The 22,191-nt window shown below is 42.2% G+C and overlaps 1 protein-coding gene across 1 annotated transcript; it reads left to right on the top strand.

The window, feature by feature from the left end:
- The first annotated feature begins 1,399 nt into the window (after positions 1-1,399).
- Positions 1,400-18,158, top strand: LOC110715562. The gene is made up of 6 exons (XM_021894148.1): positions 1,400-1,659; positions 1,761-1,847; positions 3,130-3,303; positions 15,696-15,749; positions 17,269-17,415; positions 17,613-18,158. The coding sequence occupies exons 1-6, from the start codon at positions 1,492-1,494 to the stop codon at positions 17,997-17,999; spliced, it is 1,017 nt and encodes a 338-aa protein (XP_021749840.1). The 5' UTR covers positions 1,400-1,491; the 3' UTR covers positions 18,000-18,158.
- The last annotated feature ends 4,033 nt before the right edge of the window (positions 18,159-22,191 follow it).

The raw sequence follows: 22,191 nt of genomic DNA, 5'->3' as shown, positions 1-22,191 counted from the left end.
AGTTGTCAGTTGACATGGGGGAAATACTCCCAGATCCAGAGCAGTATAGGAGACTCATTGGAAGACTGTTGTACTTGAGATTATCTAGACCAGACATCTCATATTCAGTGCAGCAGCTTAGCCAATTTATGCAAACTCCCAGGAAGCCTCACCTGCTTGCAGCACTTCATGTGATTTCATATTTACAGGGAACAAGTGATTGGGGGCTGTTTTATCCCTCAGACAATGATTTGAAGCTTATAGGGTTCTGCAATGCAGACTGGGGCACTTGCGGTTACAGTGGTCGATCTCTAACGGGATATTGTATACTCTTGGGGAATAGTTTCATATCTTGGAAAACCAAGAAACAGAAGACAGTCTCAAAGTCTTCTGCAGAATCAGAATACAAGAGCATGTCACACACAACTAGTGAACTGGTTTGGTTGGATGGAATACTTCAGGACATGAGAGTAGCTATTCCCAAACCAATACCTTTAATGTGTGATAATAAGGCAGCACACTACATCGCAAACAATCCAGTTTTTCACGATTTGACTAAGCATCTGAGGCTGGATTGCCATTACGTCAGGGAGCACATTGATGATGGATTCATATTCACTGCCTATGTGAAATCAGGATCACAGTTAGCCGATCTCATGACAAAACCTATAGGACAAAGTCAGCACAGTTTCCTATCCTTCAAGTTAGGGCTCGTTGGAACCTCCCCAAGTCTAACTTGAGGGGGGGGGGTGTGGAAATTAGCGTATTAACACATGCTAATTATCTGATGTATTTCCTCTGTAATCTTATGTGTATAATTGTCCTGTATAGCTGTTTGTCCTTTCTGTATAGCTGTAAATTTCTTTTTGTTTTTTTCCTTAGCTGTTGTTTTTTTGTTTTGGTTAGGTGTATAGGGTTTTGGGGTGTACCCTGATATATATACTGGCAGACTAGGTTGTAAAGGTTGAAGCCGCAATACACAAAAATCAATACAGAGAATTTGACTCATCATTTGTGAGAGGTTCTTAAGAACAGAATATAAAGATCAAATCTTTACATTATTCAATATATTTGTTGGATCTTCCCGTCAAAATAATACTTGTAATATTTCAATATTTGTTTTTGTTTAACGTAGATGTCAAAGACTTTGAAGTGTTTGAACCTTCTTTAGCATTATCTACTTAACCGGCCAATTAAATTCTTTTTCCTATCATTAATCATCATTATATTTTCCAATCAACTAATACGGAGTAATAAAGTATAATTTGGTCTTTATCATGGTCATTTTTTTAATGATCATGTCCATCTCTTTAAGCTTCAATCAAATGTCAAACAAAAAAGTCAACTCTTACCTTGAATAATTCATGCCATTTTTTTTTAGTCTTAACACATTATGAGCAAGATCTCCCTGCTATAAAAACAGCATATTTTGACAAGGTTGCTCAATATAATCTACATCATTTTTTTTGTGTTAACCAAATATATATACGTACATTTGGTAACGTTCCTCTTATGACTTCCGAGCACCTCGGTTTCCATGGACTATACCGGTTTGTGCTACTTCTGCTAGTGAGTGTACTAGTTCTAAATCTATCCCATGTCGTTAGAGGAAGAATCCTCGAACAGGACACGAGTAACTACGAGTCAGCTCCTCCCAAGGGAACTGTCAAAACCATTAAGGTATTGTATGATACGCTAAATATATAAGTTAATTATTGTTCGTCACATATATATGATTTGTATATATAACTTGTATTGGATGTTTTTGTTGTGTTAAACAGGGCGAAGATGGGGATGTGGTAGATTGTGTTGATATACGGAAACAGCCAGCTCTTAATCATCCTCTCCTCAAGGATCATAAGATACAGGTTTTGTGAAAAATCTTACCAAACTATATCAATTAAAAGTGCTTAAATAATTAATTAGAGTAGAGTTGTACTAATTCAATTTGTTAATTACTCGTATTTTGGTCCTGTTTGGTTTGATGTAAAAGGTTTTCATGGAAAATGAATTTTCCATTTTTCCCATTTTCCTTTGTTTGGTTTGTTAAGGGGTGGAAAACAATTTTCCAAAGGTGGAAATTTCATTCTTAATGATGGAAAACATTTTCCTTCCCAAAACAAGGGAAGCCACATTTTCCTCTCTTCTCCTTACCTCCTTTTTTTACTCTCCTCTCATTCATCCTTACATTTCCACTTTTATTTTTTATTTTCTTGGACTTTTCTTGTATGCAACCAAACAAAGGAAAACCAATATGCAATTGTGTTTTTCTTTGAAAATATTTTTTCATGAAAACTAATTTTCCATTAAAAATGTTTTACATTAAACCAAACGGGGCCTTTGTGACAAATAACTTATTAGTGGCGTGGCACAACCAAAGGTATCTCTTTATTTATGTGACGTACCTTGTTAGTACATGAGTTGTGGAGAAAAAAAAAAAAAATCTCTGTTCCATTTTAAGGTACATCCCGGTTATAATTAGTTTGGAGAATTGACAAATTGTTAACAAAGCACATATAATGATTTAAAAAAAAAAAAACATATAGATGGTTCTAGATCATCCAAATGTACCATGGGTTGAACCCGCCCTAGGCTTGTAAGCTTGACCAAATTGCACTGGTTAGGTGCCATGATTCCCATGAAGAAGATTTAAAAGAGGCACCCTAGGCACAACTCAAGCCCACATGCCACTGTATGTGTTGTGTCGTGCTTGTCTGCATACTAAGTTTTAACATGATATATACTACCTCCGTTATATATTATTTGCAACGATTTGACATGAAGTGGAGAGGAAAAATGTCCAATCATTGCAAACAATATATAACGGAGGTAGTATATATCATGTCACAAGTCATGTCGTAGCCTTGTTATGCTATTCCAAAAGAATTTTAGCTCAAGCCGGCTTAGCTTAGCTCGTAGCACGATTCCCTCAGCAACATGTTGGACATGCTTCTTTAGTGCTAAGCTATCACAGGCCGGTTTATTTTTTAGTGCATAGAGAATTAGAGATCTTGTATCAGTTTTATGAGTCTATAAGTCAATTGAATTGGACCAATTTGTTAAAGTCATTTGAGCATAATTAAGTCTTCAAATTTGATTTCGGTTATTAATTAATTGAAAATCACATTTGTAACTTGTGAAATAATCAAGATGGACCCTAGCTCATCTCTCAAAATGATGAACCAAAGCAACCCTACAACGGCCTTCATCCATCAACTTTGGCACAAGAACGGTTTCTGCTCAGAAGACACCGTTCCCATTCGAAGAAGGCAGCTTCAAGACCAGCCTCCTACAAACGATACAATCAAAGGACCACACAATGAGGCAAGTTTACTAGGAAAGATTTAATGGACAATTACATATTATGTGGTTTAAGAACATTATTGCTAACTATATTGTCTATATATATATATATATATATATATATATATATATATATGTTTGGGTCCAATTTAGTCCAATTGGGCCTAAACAACTAAATGATCCAATTAAAAGCCCAAAGTCAAGGTTCAACTCTCCAAATTGTGCTAAAGTCAAAGGTCAGCCCACAAAGCAAGCCAATTGGGCTAAGGCCCAACCTCTCCATGTAAGATGAGGTATAAAAGCCATCATATTGATACATTCACAGAGGGATTCAGATATTCATATTCTGATTCATTGATAGATTCATACATTCTGAGATATTCCACAAAAGCCTCAAGCTACAAGCTCTCTTGCATAGTATCTTCTTCTTACACATTGTACTGACTTTAGCATCGGAGGGGCCTTCCTCGGCAACACCCCCGAGGCTAGTTTACGTGTGTTTACTGTGCAGGAAACCTTCGGCCCAACATAACTTGGACCGAATCCAGTCTTCTCCATTTCAGCGGACCTTCGGCAAGGTCCCATTGTTTTCACCCGAAACAATTTGGCGCCGTCTGTGGGGACGACTTTCAAAAATCTTTAAGCCAAATTCCTAACCAAGATCATCTTGCAATTATCTTAGCAGCAATGGCTAAGAACCGCAAGAGCAAAAGCCTCCGTCAAGGAGCGGGCGAAAAGCCTAAAACCCCTACACCATCGCCCTCGCCGGATCAGAACTCTCCCAAGGGTGCCGGCTCGGAGGGAGGATCATACAAGGAGGATTCCCTATCTCCCGTAATTCAAGACTCTCAATATAAGCCGGGCCACTCTCGGTCTAGCAGGGGTCAGTCCGATCATAGGACATATTCAGTGTCCCAAAGCCAACCATCGGCTGCGCGCCCTCATTCCCACACTCGGCCGAGGACCCCTTTGACGGGGCCCAGCTCGGAAGAGGTGGCAAGAGCGCTGGCAGTACTCATGGAGGCGATGAGGGCACAAAATATGCCACCACCTCGTGATCGAACTCCTCCGCATACCCGGCATCAGCGGAGGAAGTTAGACCATGATGGTGGGAAGCTTCCTTCCTTCCGGGAACTGGAAGAGTGGGAGGAGGATTCTTGGAAAAATGAAAAACAGAGGAAAAAGAACCCTCAATTTTTAAAAGGATCCTCATCCTCAAGACCAGAAGCGCATAAGAGCAGCAGCTCAGCTTCTCGGCCAGAATCTACTCACCGAGAACCTGAGACTGTTCGCAGAAGCGTCCTTGACCGACTCGGCGGCAGGAACCGAGCGTGCGTAGTCGCCTCTCGTTCCCTGCAGCCGAGGCCCAGACTTCCCAGCCAGGGACGAAAACCACTCCTACCTCTCTAAGAGGGCGGAGCGCGGTCCCTTCGGCTAGGAACAAGGGCAAGGCCGTTATGCTACCCGCTAGTTCACCATTCGAGCAATGGATACTGGAAGAGCGCGTACCCACGGTTAAAATCCCTTCGCACATCACATATGACGGGACCACGGATCCGAAGGACCACGTGGCCTCGTATGAGACTCATATGCATCTTTGCCCCAGATCCGAGGCGACTTGGTGCAAATATTTCCCAACCACTCTCAAGGGGGTCGCGCAAGCGTGGATCTCCAAGGGAGTAAGGCAAGGCTCCATAACAGGGTGGGATGATCTGTCCTCCAAGTTCAGGAGCAAGTTTTCCACGGCAAACCGCCGAGAGAAGACTACCGTAGAGCTCATGAGTCTGCAACAGGGGGAAACCGAAAGCCTCCGAGACTACCTGACCCGTTTCAGTAACGAGTCATCAAGCGTCTCCCAGCTGGACCAGGGGCTAGCCGTTTTCGCAATGCAGAATGGCCTTCAGCCAGGAAAGTTCCTAGACTTCATGGTCATGCATACCCCGCAGACTTTGGAGGAAGCTCTTAGTGCTTCGGATAAGTTCATCCGAGCCGAAGAATGGAACAAAGCGAAAACCCAACCTCAATCCGGGGGAGGGAAACAGAGGCAAATACCCTTGTCTGAAGGCCAAGGCCATAAGGCAAAGGGAAAGTCAAAGGCCCCGGAGCAATCTTTGGCCAACGACCCAAAGAAGGAAAGATTTGCCTCATACACAGGCAGATACGAGTCCTACACTCCGCTCTCTCTTCCACGCGCCAAAATTTACAGTGTGACGAAGGAGAAGCAGAGTTACCGAAAGCCGAGACCACTCCCAGAGTGGTATCAGCGAAAAAATAAAAATCAGTGGTGTGAGTTCCACGAGTCTTCGGGCCACAACACTGAGGAGTGTATCCAGCTGAAGGACCAGATAGAGGACATGGTCCGGAAGGGATACTTGAAAAAATACATCGCGGATCACCGCGAGAAAAAAGAATCCGAGAGGTCAGCAAAGGACCCTCGGCAGGACCTTGATTTCCCCCGGAAAAACAGTAAAAAGCCGGAGGGGAAATTCCCTCCGATCAATGTTATCTAGGGAGGAATATACTCTCGGAGGGAGCACAAGCGCCACCTTAGAGCTTTGACTCACCAGGTGAACAACGCTGACATTCAATCTCCCCAGCCGCCGGTGCCGAACATGACGTTCACAGCCGCCGACTGCCGGGGGATTACGTTCCCTCACGAGGATCCGTTGGTGATCATCGCCACGGTGGCCAACCACGACGTCAGTAAGGTCCTTGTTGACGGTGGCAGTGGAGCAAACATTCTGTTCCGAAAGGCCTACAATCAAATTAAGCTGAAGCCCAAGCACCTTACGCCGGTACCCTACCCGGTATCCGGGTTCAATGGGGCTTCAACTTATCCAGATGGGAAGGTGACACTTCCTGTCACCATCGGTTGCGATGAGGCAGCCCGGAACGTCATGATTGAATTTTTGGTCATCGACGCTCCTTCAGTGTACAACGTGATTTTGGGGAGACCCATAATTCACGAGATCCAAGGGGTCGTCTCAACTTATCATCAGCTGATGATTTACGTCTCAGACGCCGGCTTCCCCGAAAGGATACAGGGCAACCAAAAGGACGCCCGAAGGTGCAATTACCTCAAGCCATCCAGTAGTCGCCCAGATGACGACAGGGATGAGGAGGAGAAAGAAAAAGAAAGAGAGCCAAGCACAAAAAAGCCAAAAGGCCTAAGTGCTTCGGTCCAAGGATCTGTGCCCAGAGAAAAAGGGCCCGAAAGGGAAAAGGCTAGCTCTTCAGCTGAGCCGCAAGACTCAGAGAGCCAGCCGAAGAACAAAAAGACTGGGACACCTGCTGACATTGGCAGCAGGCCAGATTCTGAAGAGTCCAGTCCATCGGCAATGGACATGGACCAACAGACTGAAACAGTTGAGTTGGCCGAAGGAGACGGTGAGAAATGTGTAACAATCGGGATGGACCTTGATCCGAACACCCGTTGTGAACTTATTCAGCTCCTTCGGGACAACAGAGATGTGTTTGCTTTCTCGGCAGCTGATATGCCCGGGATAAGTTCAGACCTCATCTCCCATAAGCTTAATGTTGACTCGACGTGTCGACCAGTTAAGCAAAAGAAGCGGAATTACTCCGCCAATAAGAACCGAGACATCGCAGCCGAGGTCAAAAAATTGTTGGAGGCAGGGTTCATTGAACCTTGCCAATATCCAGAATGGCTGGCAAATGTGGTGATGGTTCAGAAGCCCAATGGTACCTGGAGGATGTGCGTTGACTTCACGGACCTAAATAAGGCTTGTCCAAAGGATTTCTATCCCTTGCCGAGAATCGATCACCTAGTCGATTCGACAAGTGGCCACGCCTTGCTTAGCTTCATGGACGCATTCTCGGGGTATCATCAGATCTTTATGCACCCCGACGATCGAGCCAAGACAGCATTCGTCACGAACGCTGGGGTGTACAATTACAAAATGATGCCCTTCGGATTGAAAAATGCGGGGGAAACTTATCAAAGGCTGGTGGATCAAGTTTTCGCCGATCAAAAGGGCCGAAACATGGAAGTCTATGTTGACGATTCGATCGTCAAAAGCAAAAAACTAGAGGACCATGTAAAGGACCTGGCTGAAACTTTCGCCACCTTGAGAAAGAATCAGATGAAGCTGAATCCGAAGAAGTGTGTCTTCGGCGTGAAGTCAGGGAAATTCCTGGGGTTCATGGTCAGCAAAAGGGGGATTGATGCCAATCCCTCTAAGGTCAAAGCGGCGCTCGACCTTCCTGAGCCGAAAACGAAGCGGGATGTTCAGCGGCTCACCGGAAGAATGGCAGCCCTCTTGAGGTTCATTTCCAGAGCTTCGGATAAGGGGTTACCTTTCTTCAAAGCCCTAAAACTCCCGAAAACAAAAGAGCTCGTTTGGGAGGAAGAGCAAAAAGACGCCTTTAAACAGCTTCGGGAGCATCTGGCTCGACTCCCAACGCTGGCTAGCCCAGCTGAAGGAGAAACTTTATACCTATATGTGGCCGTTAGCCCGGCCACCATCAGCGCAGTATTGCTGAGGGAAGAGAGTAAGAGTCAGCAACCGATCTATTTTGTCAGTCATACACTGACGGATGCCGAGACCCGCTATCCTCTACTCGAGAAAGTCGCTTTCGCGGTAGTAGTAGCTGCTCGGAAGCTGAGGCCCTATTTTGATTGCCATCAGATAGTGGTCTTAACTGATCAGCCGTTGGAAAAAGTTCTCGGCAAGGTTGAAAAATCTGGTAGGCTAGCCAAGTGGGCTTTTGAGCTCACCGAATTCAGCATCAGCTAACGTCCGAGGGCTGCCATTAAGGCTCAGGCTCTAGCGGATTTCTTGGCCGAATGCTCATACCAAGAAGCGCTAGACAGTGAAAAGAAAGTCTGGACCGTGTTTACGGATGGGTCTTCCACCGAAAACGGTTCGGGGGCAGGAGTAGTGATAACTTCTCCCGAAGGCAAATCCTTTGAGTATGCACTAAAGTTTTCTTTTAAGGCCTCGAACAATGAAGCCGAGTATGAGGCAGCAATCGCCGGCCTACAATTGTGCATCTCCTTGGAAGCCGATCATGTCTGCTTAAAAACAGACTCTCAGCTAGTTGCATATCAGATCAGTGGCAGCTACGAGGCCAAAGAGCCCTCCATGATAGCTTATCTTGCCAAGATCAAATCAGTTATTGCAGAGCTGAAAACTTTTGAGGTTCAGCTGATCCCAAGGGGTCAGAATACTCAAGCCGATGCACTCTCCAAACTTGCTAGTTCATCTTTTACCGAGCTGAACAGATCTGTATATGTAGAAGTGCGTCGAGAAAGAAGTGTCGACGAAGCACCTGAAGTGTGCTGCGCTGACTCGGAGCCTAGTTGGATGGACCCCATCCTAGCTTTCAAGCTTCAGGGAGAAACTCCTGAGGATAAAGCTTTGGCCTCCAAGATGAAGAGAACCAGTTCTAGGTTCATTGTCTTCAGGGGGGAACTTCTGAAAAAGTCCTTCTCAGCACCATTGCTGAAATGCGTGGGACCAACAGATGCAGATTATATCCTACGGGAGATTCACCTCGGCATCTGTGGGAACCACATTGGGGGAAGAACCTTAGCCCACAAGGCATTGAGGGCTGGATATTATTGGCCCACCATGATCGCAGATGCTAAGGAGCTGGTTCGGAAATGCGAAAAATGTCAAAAATACGCTCCAGTTATCCATCAGCCAGCAAGGGATCTTCAGCCGATCCTTAATCCACTCCCGTTTTCCCAATAGGGACGGGATATACTGGGACCATTTCCAGAGGCTGTGTACCAGAAAAAATGGCTGATAGTTGGTGTCGACTATTTCAGTAAATGGATCGAGGCCGAAGCAGCCTCGAACATTACAGAGCAAACTGTCAGAAAATTTATCTGGCAGAATATCATCACTCGCTTTGGCATCCCGAGAGTATTTGTCTTCGATCATGGGAGGCAATTTGATAACTTACCGCTGAAGCGGTATACAGATCAGTTCGGCATCAGACTGGCATATTCAGCGGTATGCCACCCGCAAAGTAACGGACAAGCCGAGGCTGCAAATAAATAGATCTTAAATGCCCTCAAGAAGAGGGTGGAAGATCAAAAGTCCAAATGGCTAGAGGAGCTCCCTGGAACCCTTTGGTCCCTTCGGACAACTGAAAAAGAGGCAACGGGCCACTCACCTTTTGAACTGGTGTATGGTGCCGAAGCCGTCCTTCCAGTGGAAATTGGCTCTGAGAGCCTTCGAGTGCACCACTTCTCGGCTGAGAATGAGCGACTGATGAGGGAATCTCTTGATTTCCTCGACGAAGTAAGAGACTCAGCCCGAGATAGAATGGCCGCCTATAAGCAGAGAATCAACAAATTTTATAACCGAAGGGTCCATGCAAGGCCTCTCAAAATTGGAGACCTTGTCCTTCGGAATGCTGCTGCAGTTCAGAAAGGCCGAATCCATGGGAAACTCTCAGCTACATGGGAAGGACCTTATGAATCTTATGATGAGCTTCAGCCAGGGACATACCGACTTCGGCAGTTGGATGTAACTGAGTTGAAAAATCACTGGAACGCTGATGTACTGAAAAAATACCATGTGTAAACCCTTCGGGGCAGAACAATCTTTGTAAGTACATTTTGAACTAATGAAAGGCCTTGGAGCCGCCATTTATATAAATATTTACAACTTTTTATCCTTTCAAAATTTTCTTTGTCATATCTACTCTTTAAGGGTTTTTTATTCAGCCTCGTCTGAAACCTTCGCCTTCGGGTAACTGGGTTTCAGATTGCTGACAAAACTCGTCTTTTTAAAGAACACTGGTCTTTCAGCTGAAGTCAAACTTCAGTAAGACTTGTTCTCCAAAGACATGAGTCCATGGACAATTCTGGGATATTGCCTTAACTGAGCCTTGTATCCCAGAGAGCCATTATCCGAAACATTGCCTTAAGTTGGCCCTGTGTTTCGGGTATCCATTTTTCAAAGATAGACAGAAAATCAAGGATAACTGCAACAGTTGAAAATTTTTAAATCAGCCTCGTCTGAAACCTTCGCCTTCGGGTAACTGGGTTTTTGATTGCTGACAAAACTCGTCTTTTTAAAGAACGCTGGTTCTCCAAAGACATTAGTCCATGGACAATTCTGGGATATTGCCTTAACTGAGCCTTGTATCCCAGAAAGCTAATATCCAAAGCATTGCCTTCAGTTGGCCCTGTGTTTCGGATATCCAACTTTCAGATGAAGTCAATCTTCAGTAAGACTTGTATCCCAGAAGCATTGCCTTCAGTTGGCCCTGTGTTTCGGATACCCATTTTGAAGAAGTGAAGAAATTGCTTATTCAGCTGAAGTCATACTTCAATTTCTGGGGGGGCAAGAAGCACTATCAGTGCAAGTATGTTCGGCAGAATTGAAGAAACAGAAACAGTAAAGCATTCAAAAATAAAACAACTGAAGAAAAGAGCATCAGATTAATATTTCATGCTCAAAAATTGAGCTACAAGTTCAATAATTCAGTATCGGCAGCCGCCCACAAGCGGAAAATAACAGCTGCCGAAATACGTACATAAGCAAAAAAAATAAAACTGCTGTACGACAAGGCAAGCTGAAGCAAAAAACAAGGCAAAAAATTCAGAAAGCGGCAAGTCTAAAGTTAAGCACATGATGAACCGCAAGATTCTGAAGACGACTGCCCGAGTTCCTATGCTTCAGCCTGAGGATCAGACTGATCAGCGTTGAGCCCCATGGTGGCCTCAGCCCCAGCAGCAGAAGAAGCGGGCTTTGCACTCTGCCGAGCCTCCCTTTCCCTCTGTTCAGCTTCCAACTCCATTCTCTCAGCTTCCTCTTCGGCTTCCTCAGCCTTAAGGATTTCAGCTTCAGCTGGAGTTGCATACTTCATATGAGGGTCTTCGGGATTCTGGACCCACTCAGCACATTTAGACCAGTCCAGCTTCGGCTCAGCATGAAGGCAGACTCTTCGGCATACTCGGAACCCGTTTCTGAAACCCATCTCATATTCCTCTTGGGTATAGACACGGACTTTGAGTAAAGCCTCAGCATCAGCCAGCTTCTTCTGGGTCTCCTCCAAGTCTTCCTTGGATTTCTTAAGCTCATCAGCGAGCTTGGAGGAGGAACCTTTCAGCTCATTCAGCTCTTGCTGAATTTGGAAAGCCTTTGTCTGAGCTTGGGTCACCTCAACTTTCTGGATCATCAGTTGATCCTCAGCCTCTTGGAATTTAGCTCTTTGGGCTTCAGCAGCAGCAGCAGCCTCTGAGAGTTGGACATCTTTGGCCAGGAGCAGCTCTTCAGCAGCCATTCGGCTGGCTTCAAGAGCCTCTAGACGTTGCTGCACTTCAGCTTGTGCAGCAGCTCCTTCCTGAATTCGGCTCTCAACAGCAGCCTTGAATTTGGAGACGTCCACTCCCATATGCTCCTGGAGGAATTTTTCCCCTTCCATCAGTGGGGGAAAAAATTCCTTCTCCATAGCGTCGCAGAAGGTTTTGAGGGCTTCAGCAGCTCTTTTCTCATACTCCTCACCCTTCTGCTGCTTCTCTTCAGCTGCTGCTTGCTTCAGCTTAGCAAGCTTTAATTCCTCTTCAGCCACCTTCTTGTCGTGCACAGCAGCGTCTACCCTATCTTGTAGGGTATCTATCAGCTCTACAGTGAGAGTCTGATTGTGCACGAACTGAAAACAGGAAGACAAAAAATAAATAAATAAATAAAAAAAAAATATAAAGAGCTGAATTTCAGAGGAAATGAAGACAAGGAAAATTACCTGCATCATCAGGAGTTGGTTAGACCTGGCTGGGTCAGGAACTGATCTGCTGGATTCGCCCATCCCAGCAGTAGCCTTCAGCGACCAGATCCTTGCTCTGTCTACTTCGGACATGCCAGCAAAATCGCCGAAGTAGGCTGCAGCTCCTTCTCGGTTCTGACCCCATATGAGGTCCCAGATGTGGTCTGGGATTGGAATTCGGGGGGCCGAGAAACCCATTTCTCCAGAATGCAGAGTCTGGAAAGAAGGGAAGGATGACGATGGAGCTTGATTAGCTTTGGTTGTCTCAGCATCATCCTTCTTAGAGGAGTCAATTACTATGACCTCCTCTTCTTCAGGGGTGAGGACGAAAGCCTCAACCTCTCTGGCGATGTCTGCCGTGAAGCCCTCAGCACTGGACATCACGACATCCTTATTTTCGTGCTCAGCAGCACTCTTCTTGATTTCTTCTTGGACCCCTCCCTTAGGTTCGGGAGTTCTCTGATCCACCTCCATCTCAGGAGGTGGCGGAGGGGTCTTTTGAGGTGATTGGGGTGGTGGCTGGGGAACCCTCGGCGATCCGTTGCCTTCCTCGGGTTCCCTTATTGCGACGCCGATGGTCATCGGCCTCCGCTGAAAGTCATGAGGGCCGATGATGGCCATCCTTCGGCGCCTTTTCAGAAGGGGCTGCTCGTCCATATCTGAGTCTGAAGACTCTTGTATTTGGTCTTCGGGACGAACAGGAGCTTTGCCTTCTCTGTGTCTGTTACTCTCTTCAGACTGTAACAGACAGGGGGGAGGAAGAATGTGAGTAAAAAAAAAAAAAGAAGAAAAGAAAAAAAGAAAAAGTTAAGTCTGAAAGCTCACCGAGGTCTTCAGCAAAGCCTCGTCTTCTTCAGCTGCTTTAGCTGCAGCTTCGGCTTCAGCAGCTCTGGAGGACCCTTCTCCTCCTTCGCAAGCTTCGAGTACCCGTGCAACCTCTTCGGCTGTGCGGGCAGCTTCAGCTTCTTCGTCCAGCAGCTGAAACCAAGGGTCTCTCTTCTTCCACCAAGGCTTCTGCCTCTGATACAGAGCGACAACCTCAATTTGGAAGTGGGAAGAGTCTAGATGAACTTCCCTATGCCTCGGCTCAGTGATAGACGGGGCCCGTTCAGTTACAACTCGTTCTCGGTTGACACCAAGACGAGCGTAGTTAATGCCAACGTTGGTCTCGTCCCGCTCTGAAAAAAGGAAAGGGGAAAGGTTAGCTCAGATAGATTGGCACAGCATAAAAAAGCGAAGCGAGAGAAGAAAAAGAGATAATTAAAAAGCCTCGGCCCCAGCCGAAGATGCTTACCATCCTTAAACTTTCGGCTGAGGCCAACAGCTGCTAGCATGTTCTCTTGGAAAACGTAATGCGTATCGGGGAGCCAAGTCTCCGGGATATGCTGCATTCGGCCACTGCCCCCCCGGTTCGGCAGCTTGCCGAAGATATGTTGCTGATCCAGGTTCGGATCCGCCCCGTTATCTACGGGGGGACCTAGACTTCCCATTTCGGGATCAGGCTCAGCAAGGTACCGGGGAGCGCTGAAGACGCAAGGGTGGCCCGGATCTGTGGGTGCCCTAACCCAAATCCATTGACCTCTCCAGTCCTTGTCTGAAGAGTCGTTTGGCCACATGGTTAGGTATTGGGGCCGAGACTCAATCCGGTACCACCCAGAACCATGGCTTCCGTGCCCACTTTGAATATTTGGCACTAGCCGATGGAGCTTTTTGAAGCAGTGCAGGTTCGGCACGTACTTGAAGAACTTGCAGACCCATAAGTATGTCATCACCCTTCGGATGCTGGTGGGGGTTAACTGACATAGAGAGATGTTGTAATGGATCAGCAAGTCTCGGACGAATACGTCCAAGGGGAACCTCAGCCCGTACTGAAGCTGTCTTGTGTACACCCCCACATACCCCGGGGGTGGACGATGGATTCTATCGGATGCCGAGGGCATTCGGCACCAATACCCATCAGCTTCAAAAATGCCGTAATGCAACTCAATTTGCTCGGCAAATCGATATTGATCGGCATTCTCCACCCACCATGAGTAGGGGCGGTTCTTTATCATGGCCGAAGCAACTTCGGCATTCTCCCATTCTGAAAACCCGGGGAGGATATCCCAAAGGACAGCGGGAACTTCATCATCCCGTCCAGAAGCGCTCGGCTCCTCCGTTCTCTGAGGAGGAGCCGAGGAAAGGGGAGTCGCCCTAATCCCTTCAGCAGGGTCAGACTCCGGCCTTTGACCATTCCAGGTTCCAATCCTGTTCCTAGGATCGGGAATCGGCCTTGCTCTTCTTGGAGCACGGGCTCTACCTCTAACTCCTCTTGCCATTGATTATTTCGAAGAGAAAAGTCGAAAGAAAAGGGGAAGGAGTTCGAATTCGAAGAAAAATAAACTGAAATCAGAGGAATTTACCTTAATCTGAAGCGAAAGTTGCCGATTTACGAGTTCGTAGTGGCAAGTCTCAGTTTCTAAGCTTAATGCTCGGGGAATTTGCGAAGTTTTGATGCGGGTTCTTGGTTTCTCTCTCGAGAATTCTGGGTTTGTGTTGATGAATAAGTGAGGAGAAATGACGCGCCTCTGTTTATATCTCCAGGTACGGGATACGAGGAGTTTGCGTTTTAATTTCTCTTAAATACTCCACTAAGTAACCATTAAACACATGATCTTGTGATTAAACTGCCCATTATCCGTCCAACTTCCACAATCATTAACCGTTGTTATCTCATTAATTACGGTTTAAATTCAAATTTTCGGATTAATTAAATCATTTACTTCCCTCCTTTTCTGAATTAAATCAAACCCGACCCGTCATCCTTCCAAATCGGGTCTGGGGGGCAAGTTGTTTGGGTCCAATTTAGTCCAATTGGGCCGAAACAACTAAATGATCCAATTAAAAGCCCAAAGTCAAGGTTCAACTCTCCAAATTGTGCTAAAGTCAAAGGTCAGCCCACAAAGCAAGCCAATTGGGCTAAGGCCCAACCTCTCCATGTAAGATGAGGTATAAAAGCCATCATATTGATACATTCACAGAGGGATTCAGATATTCATATTCTGATTCATTGATAGATTCATACATTCTGAGATATTCCACAAAAGCCTCAAGCTACAAGCTCTCTTGCATAGTATCTTCTTCTTACACATTGTACTGACTTTAGCATCGGAGGGGCCTTCCTCGGCAACACCCCCGAGGCTAGTTTACGTGTGTTTACTGTGCAGGAAACCTTCGGCCCAACATAACTTGGACCGAATCCAGTCTTCTCCATTTCAGCGGACCTTCGGCAAGGTCCCATTGTTTTCACCCGAAACAATATATATATATATATATATATATATATATATATATATATATACACTTCGTATTATTTACTACAATTCCAAATGTGAAATTATGTATAGTTTGCTGTTGTACAAGCAATCCCTGCCACCGGAACACGGTTTTATGGAGGTAGCGCGACAATAAGCGTATGGGATCCTTATGTAGCCAGGCAAACTGATTCAAGTGATTCTAGATTGGTTGTTCTATTGAGTCCAGGAGTTTTCCTACAGGCTGGTTGGACTGTAAGTTGGAGATAGTCCATAATTTTATGATATTGGCAAGCTTGGAAGAGTTGAAACAGTGTTATTCATTTAATTAATTAGCATATGATTTTATGATATCCATTATGAATTCTTTTGCAGGTCTTTCCAAAGCACTATGGTGACCATAGAACAAGGTTTTTCATTTACTTTACGGTACGAAAATTTATTTACCATTATACTTTCTTGTATTAAATATAGTAACAACATTGGTTTTAATAGTCCCAATCAACTTTGATCAATTTAGTTTATATAATCCTAATTTTTTTTATTATTTTGCAATAATATCAACTTAAGGGTGTGTTTTCTAGGTTCTAGAATTCTCTAATCAGTCAATAGAGGTTAACAACCTGTTAAATCAGGTTACATGATACCTGTAAAATCGTTATTAGTCTAAAAAAAAGTAAACAATAATAAATAAAAAAAATACCAGCTTCAACCCTGCTCCCTACCGAATTGTTTTGAAATCAGTCAACGCCAGAATATTAGATCAACAATACAAATCCGGGCAGAAATAGTGTTTTTTCTACATTTACCTGTTATTAATTACTCCCTCCATTTTTAAATATTTACTCCATTTCTCCATGTGCGGAGTTTTAGGAGAAATTAATAAAATATGAAGGTAGTGGGGTAGTTAAGAAAATAAAAAAATTGAAAAAAGCAAAAGTAGTGGAAGAATAGGAGGAGATAGGGTATTATGTTGGATCCACTAAGTGTGAGGAATGAATTAAATATTGTAAAGACTTTTTAAAAAAGGAAATGGAGCAAGTATTTGAAAAAAGCAGGAAAAGGAAAGTGTAGCAATTATATAAAAACGGAGGGAGTATTTTCTTACAATATTTTTTTTTATTAGGTCACTTCTCACAAAATTTGGAGTTTATTAATTAGATAGTTTATTTTTCATTAATAGATACTGGGAAAACTCCTCAAGTTGGAGTGTGTACCATTGATCAGAATATATAGTGTTACAATACTAGACCTAATCACGTTAGGAAACCTAGTATGATAAGGATACAAAATATACATTAAATCTATCATAATCTACGACAAATCTTATCATAAATATGCAAAGCTCTAATACCATGTTAGATATTGGGAAAACTCCTCAATTTAGAGTGTGTACCATTGATCAGAATATAAAGTGTTATAATACTAGACCTAATCCCGTTAGGAAACCTAGTACGATAAGGATAAAAAATATACTCCCTCCGTGTTTTTTTAAGTGTTACACTTTGACCGGCACATAGTTTTAGACAATTTAATATATAATAAGAGGTAAGTGGGTTAGTTGGAGTATTAAAAAATTGTAAAGAAACATAGTGAGGTTAATAGTTTATTGAAAAGTAATGAATGTGAGAGGAAATATATAATAAAAAAGTAGTAGTGGGTTTGGGTGGGGATCATGAGAGGAGAGAGATTTAATATTTTAATGTAGCTTTTTGCCAAAAAAAAGGAAGTGTAACACTTAAAAAAACACGTCCGGAAATAAAAAGTGTAACACTTAAAAACACGGAGAAAGTACATTAACTCTATCATAATCTGCGACAAATATTATCATAAATATAGTATCTATCATTCACTATAATTTTGTTAAGATGAAGTTATTAGCCTATGGTTTTTATTAGTAGCTCTTTTGTACAAGTACGAAACTTCACAATTTTTAAAAATCAAACAGACAGATGATTCCTTGACTACACGTTGCTGGGACTTGGATTGTAACGGATTTGTGCAAGTCAACAACAAATTTTCACTTGGAGCCTACATAACACAAGTTTCGACCATAGGTGGTGACTTGTATGAGTTAAAAATAGCCATTTTTCAGGTATAATAATCATGTTGTTTATTACGTAGTGCATTTTTTTTAATGTACAGTACAGTTAAATTTGGTTTATTTTTAATTTAAAGCTTATTCTTTCTACTTTTAACGTATTTTATGCAGTCTTAGGACTGCTTATAGTTCGCTCATTTTATTTCTTTTTTCACTTTTATGCTAATATGCTTTTAAATCAATTATTACAGGATCGAAAGACGGGAAATTGGTGGCTAAGTGTCATGGACACTTCAATAGGATACTGGCCAGCATCCCTCTTCCCCGGCTTACCAGAAGGCGCTACGAGTTTAGAATGGGGTGGATCTGTCTACGATTCAATCGGAATTGGTCCGCACACTGACACGAATATGGGGAACGGATTATTTCCCGATCTAAGGGTTAACAAAGCGAGCTACGTGTGTTCACTTCAATATGTGGATGAATCATTCACACTTCAAATTCCAGAAAGATCGAATTTATTTGGAGGAGGAACTAACCCTTTTTGTTACAATGCGCAACTTTTACCAGAGTTAGACCCTGACCAAGGATTGTGTTTTCTGTTTGGTGGCCCTGGTAAAAATCCCAAATGTCCTTAAGTTTGAATGTTTGATCTTACCTTCTCTTTTTTTGAAGCTTGATTGTGTAATTTACTCATCATTTATCATGAATTTGGTTAGTTTGTAGTAAAATTTTTGGTTTGTTGAAAAGTGTATACAATCAAAATGTCAGTGAATAAAGAAGCTGTTTAACTTCAATATTGATAGGTTTGGTATTTTGCTAGCTAGGTCCATCAGTATTGTACCTAGTAACTTGTATGTCATGCAAAATAGGCAATTTTGTTTTTTACCACCTCACAAAAACACGAAAATCTCTTTTACCACCTCCCAAAAAAAAAGTATTACTTTACCACCTCATAAAGAACACGAAAATAGGTTTTACCACCACTTAACTAATTCCGTTTAGGAATCCGTTAAATGGGCCCATAAAGCCACATGTCGTGTTATTATTGGCCAAAAAAAGAAAAAAAATAAAAAATAAAAAGAAAAAAGAAAAAAAATTTTAAAAATAAAAAAAAAACCTAAAACTACCCACCACCACCACAGCGCCACCACCCAACCCACGACTACCCCCTCGAACCTACCACCGGCGGCGCGGCTCCACCCCCTCCCTCTCCCAACCCACCTGAACGCCCCCTTCCCTCTCCCGCAACCGAAATCGACCTAAAAACCACCGACCCACAACCTTCAATGACCACGAATCCCCCCAAAACAGCCACCATTCCGGCCACAAATGGCCGAAATCGGCCGGTTAAGGCCACTCAGCCCCAAAACCAGCCGATTTCGGCCATTTGTGGCCGAAATCGTGACCGTATTAGGAAAGCAGGGTTTTGGGTTTGGTGGTTTTTGGGGGTGTTTCGATTGCGAGAAAGGGACGGGGAGGGTTCAGGTGGGTTGGGAATGGTGGTGCGACGCGGGTGGTGATTTCGGGGAGTGATGTGGTGAGTTGGGGGGGAAGGCGGCGGCGGTGGCGCGGGGGTGGCGCTGTGGTGGTGGCTGGAGTAGTTTTAGGTTTTTTTGTTTTTTAATTTCTCTTTTTTTTTAACAAATAAAATGCCGACACGTGTTACTGTGGGCCACACTTAACGAAATTTTTGGATGGAAACCGTTAAGTAGTGGTAAAACCTATATTCGTGTTTTTTATGAGGTGGTAAAGTAATACTTTTTTTTTTGGGAGGTGGTAAAACAGATTTTCGTGTTTTTATGAGGTGGTAAAAAACAAAATTTCCTGCAAAATATTGCATCAGTCCCATAATTCCATCCCATTGAACTTTTGAAGATATAATTTCAGTAAACTTATATATATATACTAGTTTTGTGCCCGTGCGATGCCCGGGTTGTTTATTGAATTTAAACATGAATTTTTAATCTACATGTCAAATTTTAAAATATACCATTGATACAAAATTAGTTTATTAAATTTAAAGATAAATTAGCTTTTGATACAAAATTAGCACTTAACAATTATTCATGTTCTATGTAATGACTAATACTAATATTGGTGGAAATGTTCGATTTAATACATTAAAATAAATAAACAAATAATAAATTAAATAAAATAATTGTTCAAAGCTCGTTGGGTTGACCCGAACCCAAAACTTTGGGCAAGGGTTGAACATTTCTTGACTCGTAACCTAAAGTGATGACCCGATCCGGGATGACTCATGACTCAACCCTAATTGACAAGTCTATGTAGTAATAAAATTCTATTAGTTATGAAGTATATTATTTTAACCGATTAGTATATATTAATAGATGTTTTACACTTTAAACTAATTCCTTCACTCCAAAAAAAAAATATTATGACATAAAAAATTAAATTTATATGATAATTATTTAGAATTATAATCTAATAATATTTTTGAATAAAATTATAATTCAATTTGTATCTCTGAAATATTGGTCTATTATTGAAAATAAAATTCTAAACTTAAAATTTTATCCTAAAATTCTTTTTTTTTTATATATATCTTATGAAGTCTATTTAAATCGCTCCAATGTGGCGCGACAGTTGGCGAAAAGTTGGAACGCCAAGTGTCGCAACGTCGTGACCTGGCTAAAAGTTTAGCTTTATATATATGTATATGTATAGTGTATATATATATATATATATATATATATATATATATATATATATATATATATATATATATATATATATATATATATATATATATATATATATATATATATATATATATATATATATATATATATATTTATATATATATATATATTTTCGAGTTTTTAAAAAGCTACATAAGATTTAATTTTTTCAGCGCGCCGTGTAGGATTATAAATTTTAGTTGTAGCCAATTAAATAATAGATTATTATTTTCTTATAGAATTAATATATAAAGGAGATTTTTTTTCCTGAGCTTTTAGAGAGCCACATAGGATCTAATTTTCTTAATGCGCCATGTAGGATTATAAATTTTAGTAGTAGGCAATTAAATAACAAATTATTAATTTATTTTAGTATTAAATAATTTAAATGACACGTAAGAAATATTGGCGAATGAGATCTCTCGGTTCAAATTAATTAAATATAAAATATTATCTTTTGATATCAGAAATTTCATCTTAATATATAACAAATTTAATATATATATGTATATATATGTGTGTGTGTGTGTGTGTGTGCACATCGCATGGGTTTCATCTAGTAATTACTATAAATATAAGTAATAATACATATAGAGAGTGAGAGATAGATCAAGTTGTTAGAGCTCCTCTCTCGATTCCAAGAGATTTTGGGTTCGATTATCATCACCCACCCTCGTGGCTCTCTGAACACCAAAAAAAAATTAATATATACAGTAATTTACTAATTTAATTTAAACTCAAACTATAACTAGCTACTAAACCATTCACCGCACTTTATTCACCCACCATTCACTGCCCTTCGCCAGCCCTCACCCGCCCCTCATTGTCCAGCGCGGCTCATCCGTCCCCCGAAAAAACCTCTCTTGGCCTGGCCTAGAAAACCCCTAGAATCTAGTCTCAGTCCCTGTAAAATCCGTCGACCCTCCCCCACCTCGATGGTTTCGATTGAGGGGTAGGGCCGATCGACCTTTTTACACTATGGGGAAGGGTTTTTTTTTAGGTTTTCCGATGGTGGGTTTCGAGAGTGAGGATGGCCAACGAGGGGTGGGGGAGAGGCGGTGAGTGGTGACGTGGCTGGGCATGGTGCAGTGGTGCGGCTTTCCGTTGATTTGGGTAGGTAGGAGGGTGGTGATATGGTGGTGTAGTGGTGACTAAGGAATGGGAATGGAAATACCTAGGGGGTGGGGAATCAACTTTGAAGGATTTGGGGGAATGAAGAGGGTAAAGGGAATAGGAAAAAAGGCCCAACAAACAACAACATATTAAAGGGAATCAGGGCAGTTGATTCTCATTTTCTTTGATGAATACCCTCAACCAACGGCCCTTAAGAGAATAGCACATGTAATAATATTTTGTTAGACTTGGTATTCATTTTAACTTATCGGAACGAAAACTTTATTTTAAGAGAATAGCACATCATGCATCCTTACATCCAATCAACCTTATATTGTATGATACGCTAAATGTATAAGTTAATTGTTGCTCGTCACATATATATGATTTGTATATATAACTTGTATTGGATGTTTTTGTTGTGTTAAACAAGGCGAAGATGGGGATGTGGTAGATTGTGTTGATATACGGAAACAGCCAGCTCTTGATCATCCTCTCCTCAAGGATCACAAGATACAGGTAATTAGAGTAGATTTGTACTAATTCAATTTGTTAATTACTCGTATTTTGTGGCAAATAACTTATTAGTGGCGTGGCACAACCAAAGATATCCCTTTATTTATGTTATTATACCTTGTTAGTACATAAGTGGTGGAGATTAAAAAAAAAAAATTCATTTTAAGGTACAACCAGTTATACGGTGAGTTGAATATGGGAAGATACAAGTTAATCTGCCAGATTAACGAATTTTTGTTAATCTGATGGCATTTTTATAAATATATTGAAAACGTAGGGTCATTTATTCAGTACTTTTGGTGAGCTATCCAATTACTATTTGGTAGGAAATATGACTAATAGCAATTAATAATAGATAAAACTTATCTAATTTAATGTCGTGGCGTGACATAGCATCACTGCCCTAAAGTCGAATTTGCCCCATACTCATACACATGGACTCATAGCAATCGACCTCTAGGGTTACACGACTCTAACTCTCCGGTGTACTTCAAAG

The sequence above is a fragment of the Chenopodium quinoa genome, unplaced genomic scaffold, assembly GCF_001683475.1.
Source record: "Chenopodium quinoa cultivar QQ74 unplaced genomic scaffold, ASM168347v1, whole genome shotgun sequence".
NCBI lineage: Eukaryota > Viridiplantae > Streptophyta > Magnoliopsida > Caryophyllales > Amaranthaceae > Chenopodium > Chenopodium quinoa.
The sequence above is the reverse complement of the archived record's forward strand: the minus strand, read 5'-3'. Positions and strand labels throughout refer to the sequence as shown.

Bases quoted from the DNA above. Each gene is read 5' to 3' on its own strand.
- LOC110715562 (XM_021894148.1), top strand. From the start codon at position 1,492: ATGACTTCCGAGCACCTCGGTTTCCATGGACTATACCGGTTTGTGCTA. The intron at 1,848-3,129 runs GTTTTGTGAAAA...GAAATAATCAAG, and splicing joins TCAAGGATCATAAGATACAG to ATGGACCCTAGCTCATCTCT. The intron at 17,416-17,612 runs GTATAATAATCA...CAATTATTACAG, and splicing joins TAAAAATAGCCATTTTTCAG to GATCGAAAGACGGGAAATTG.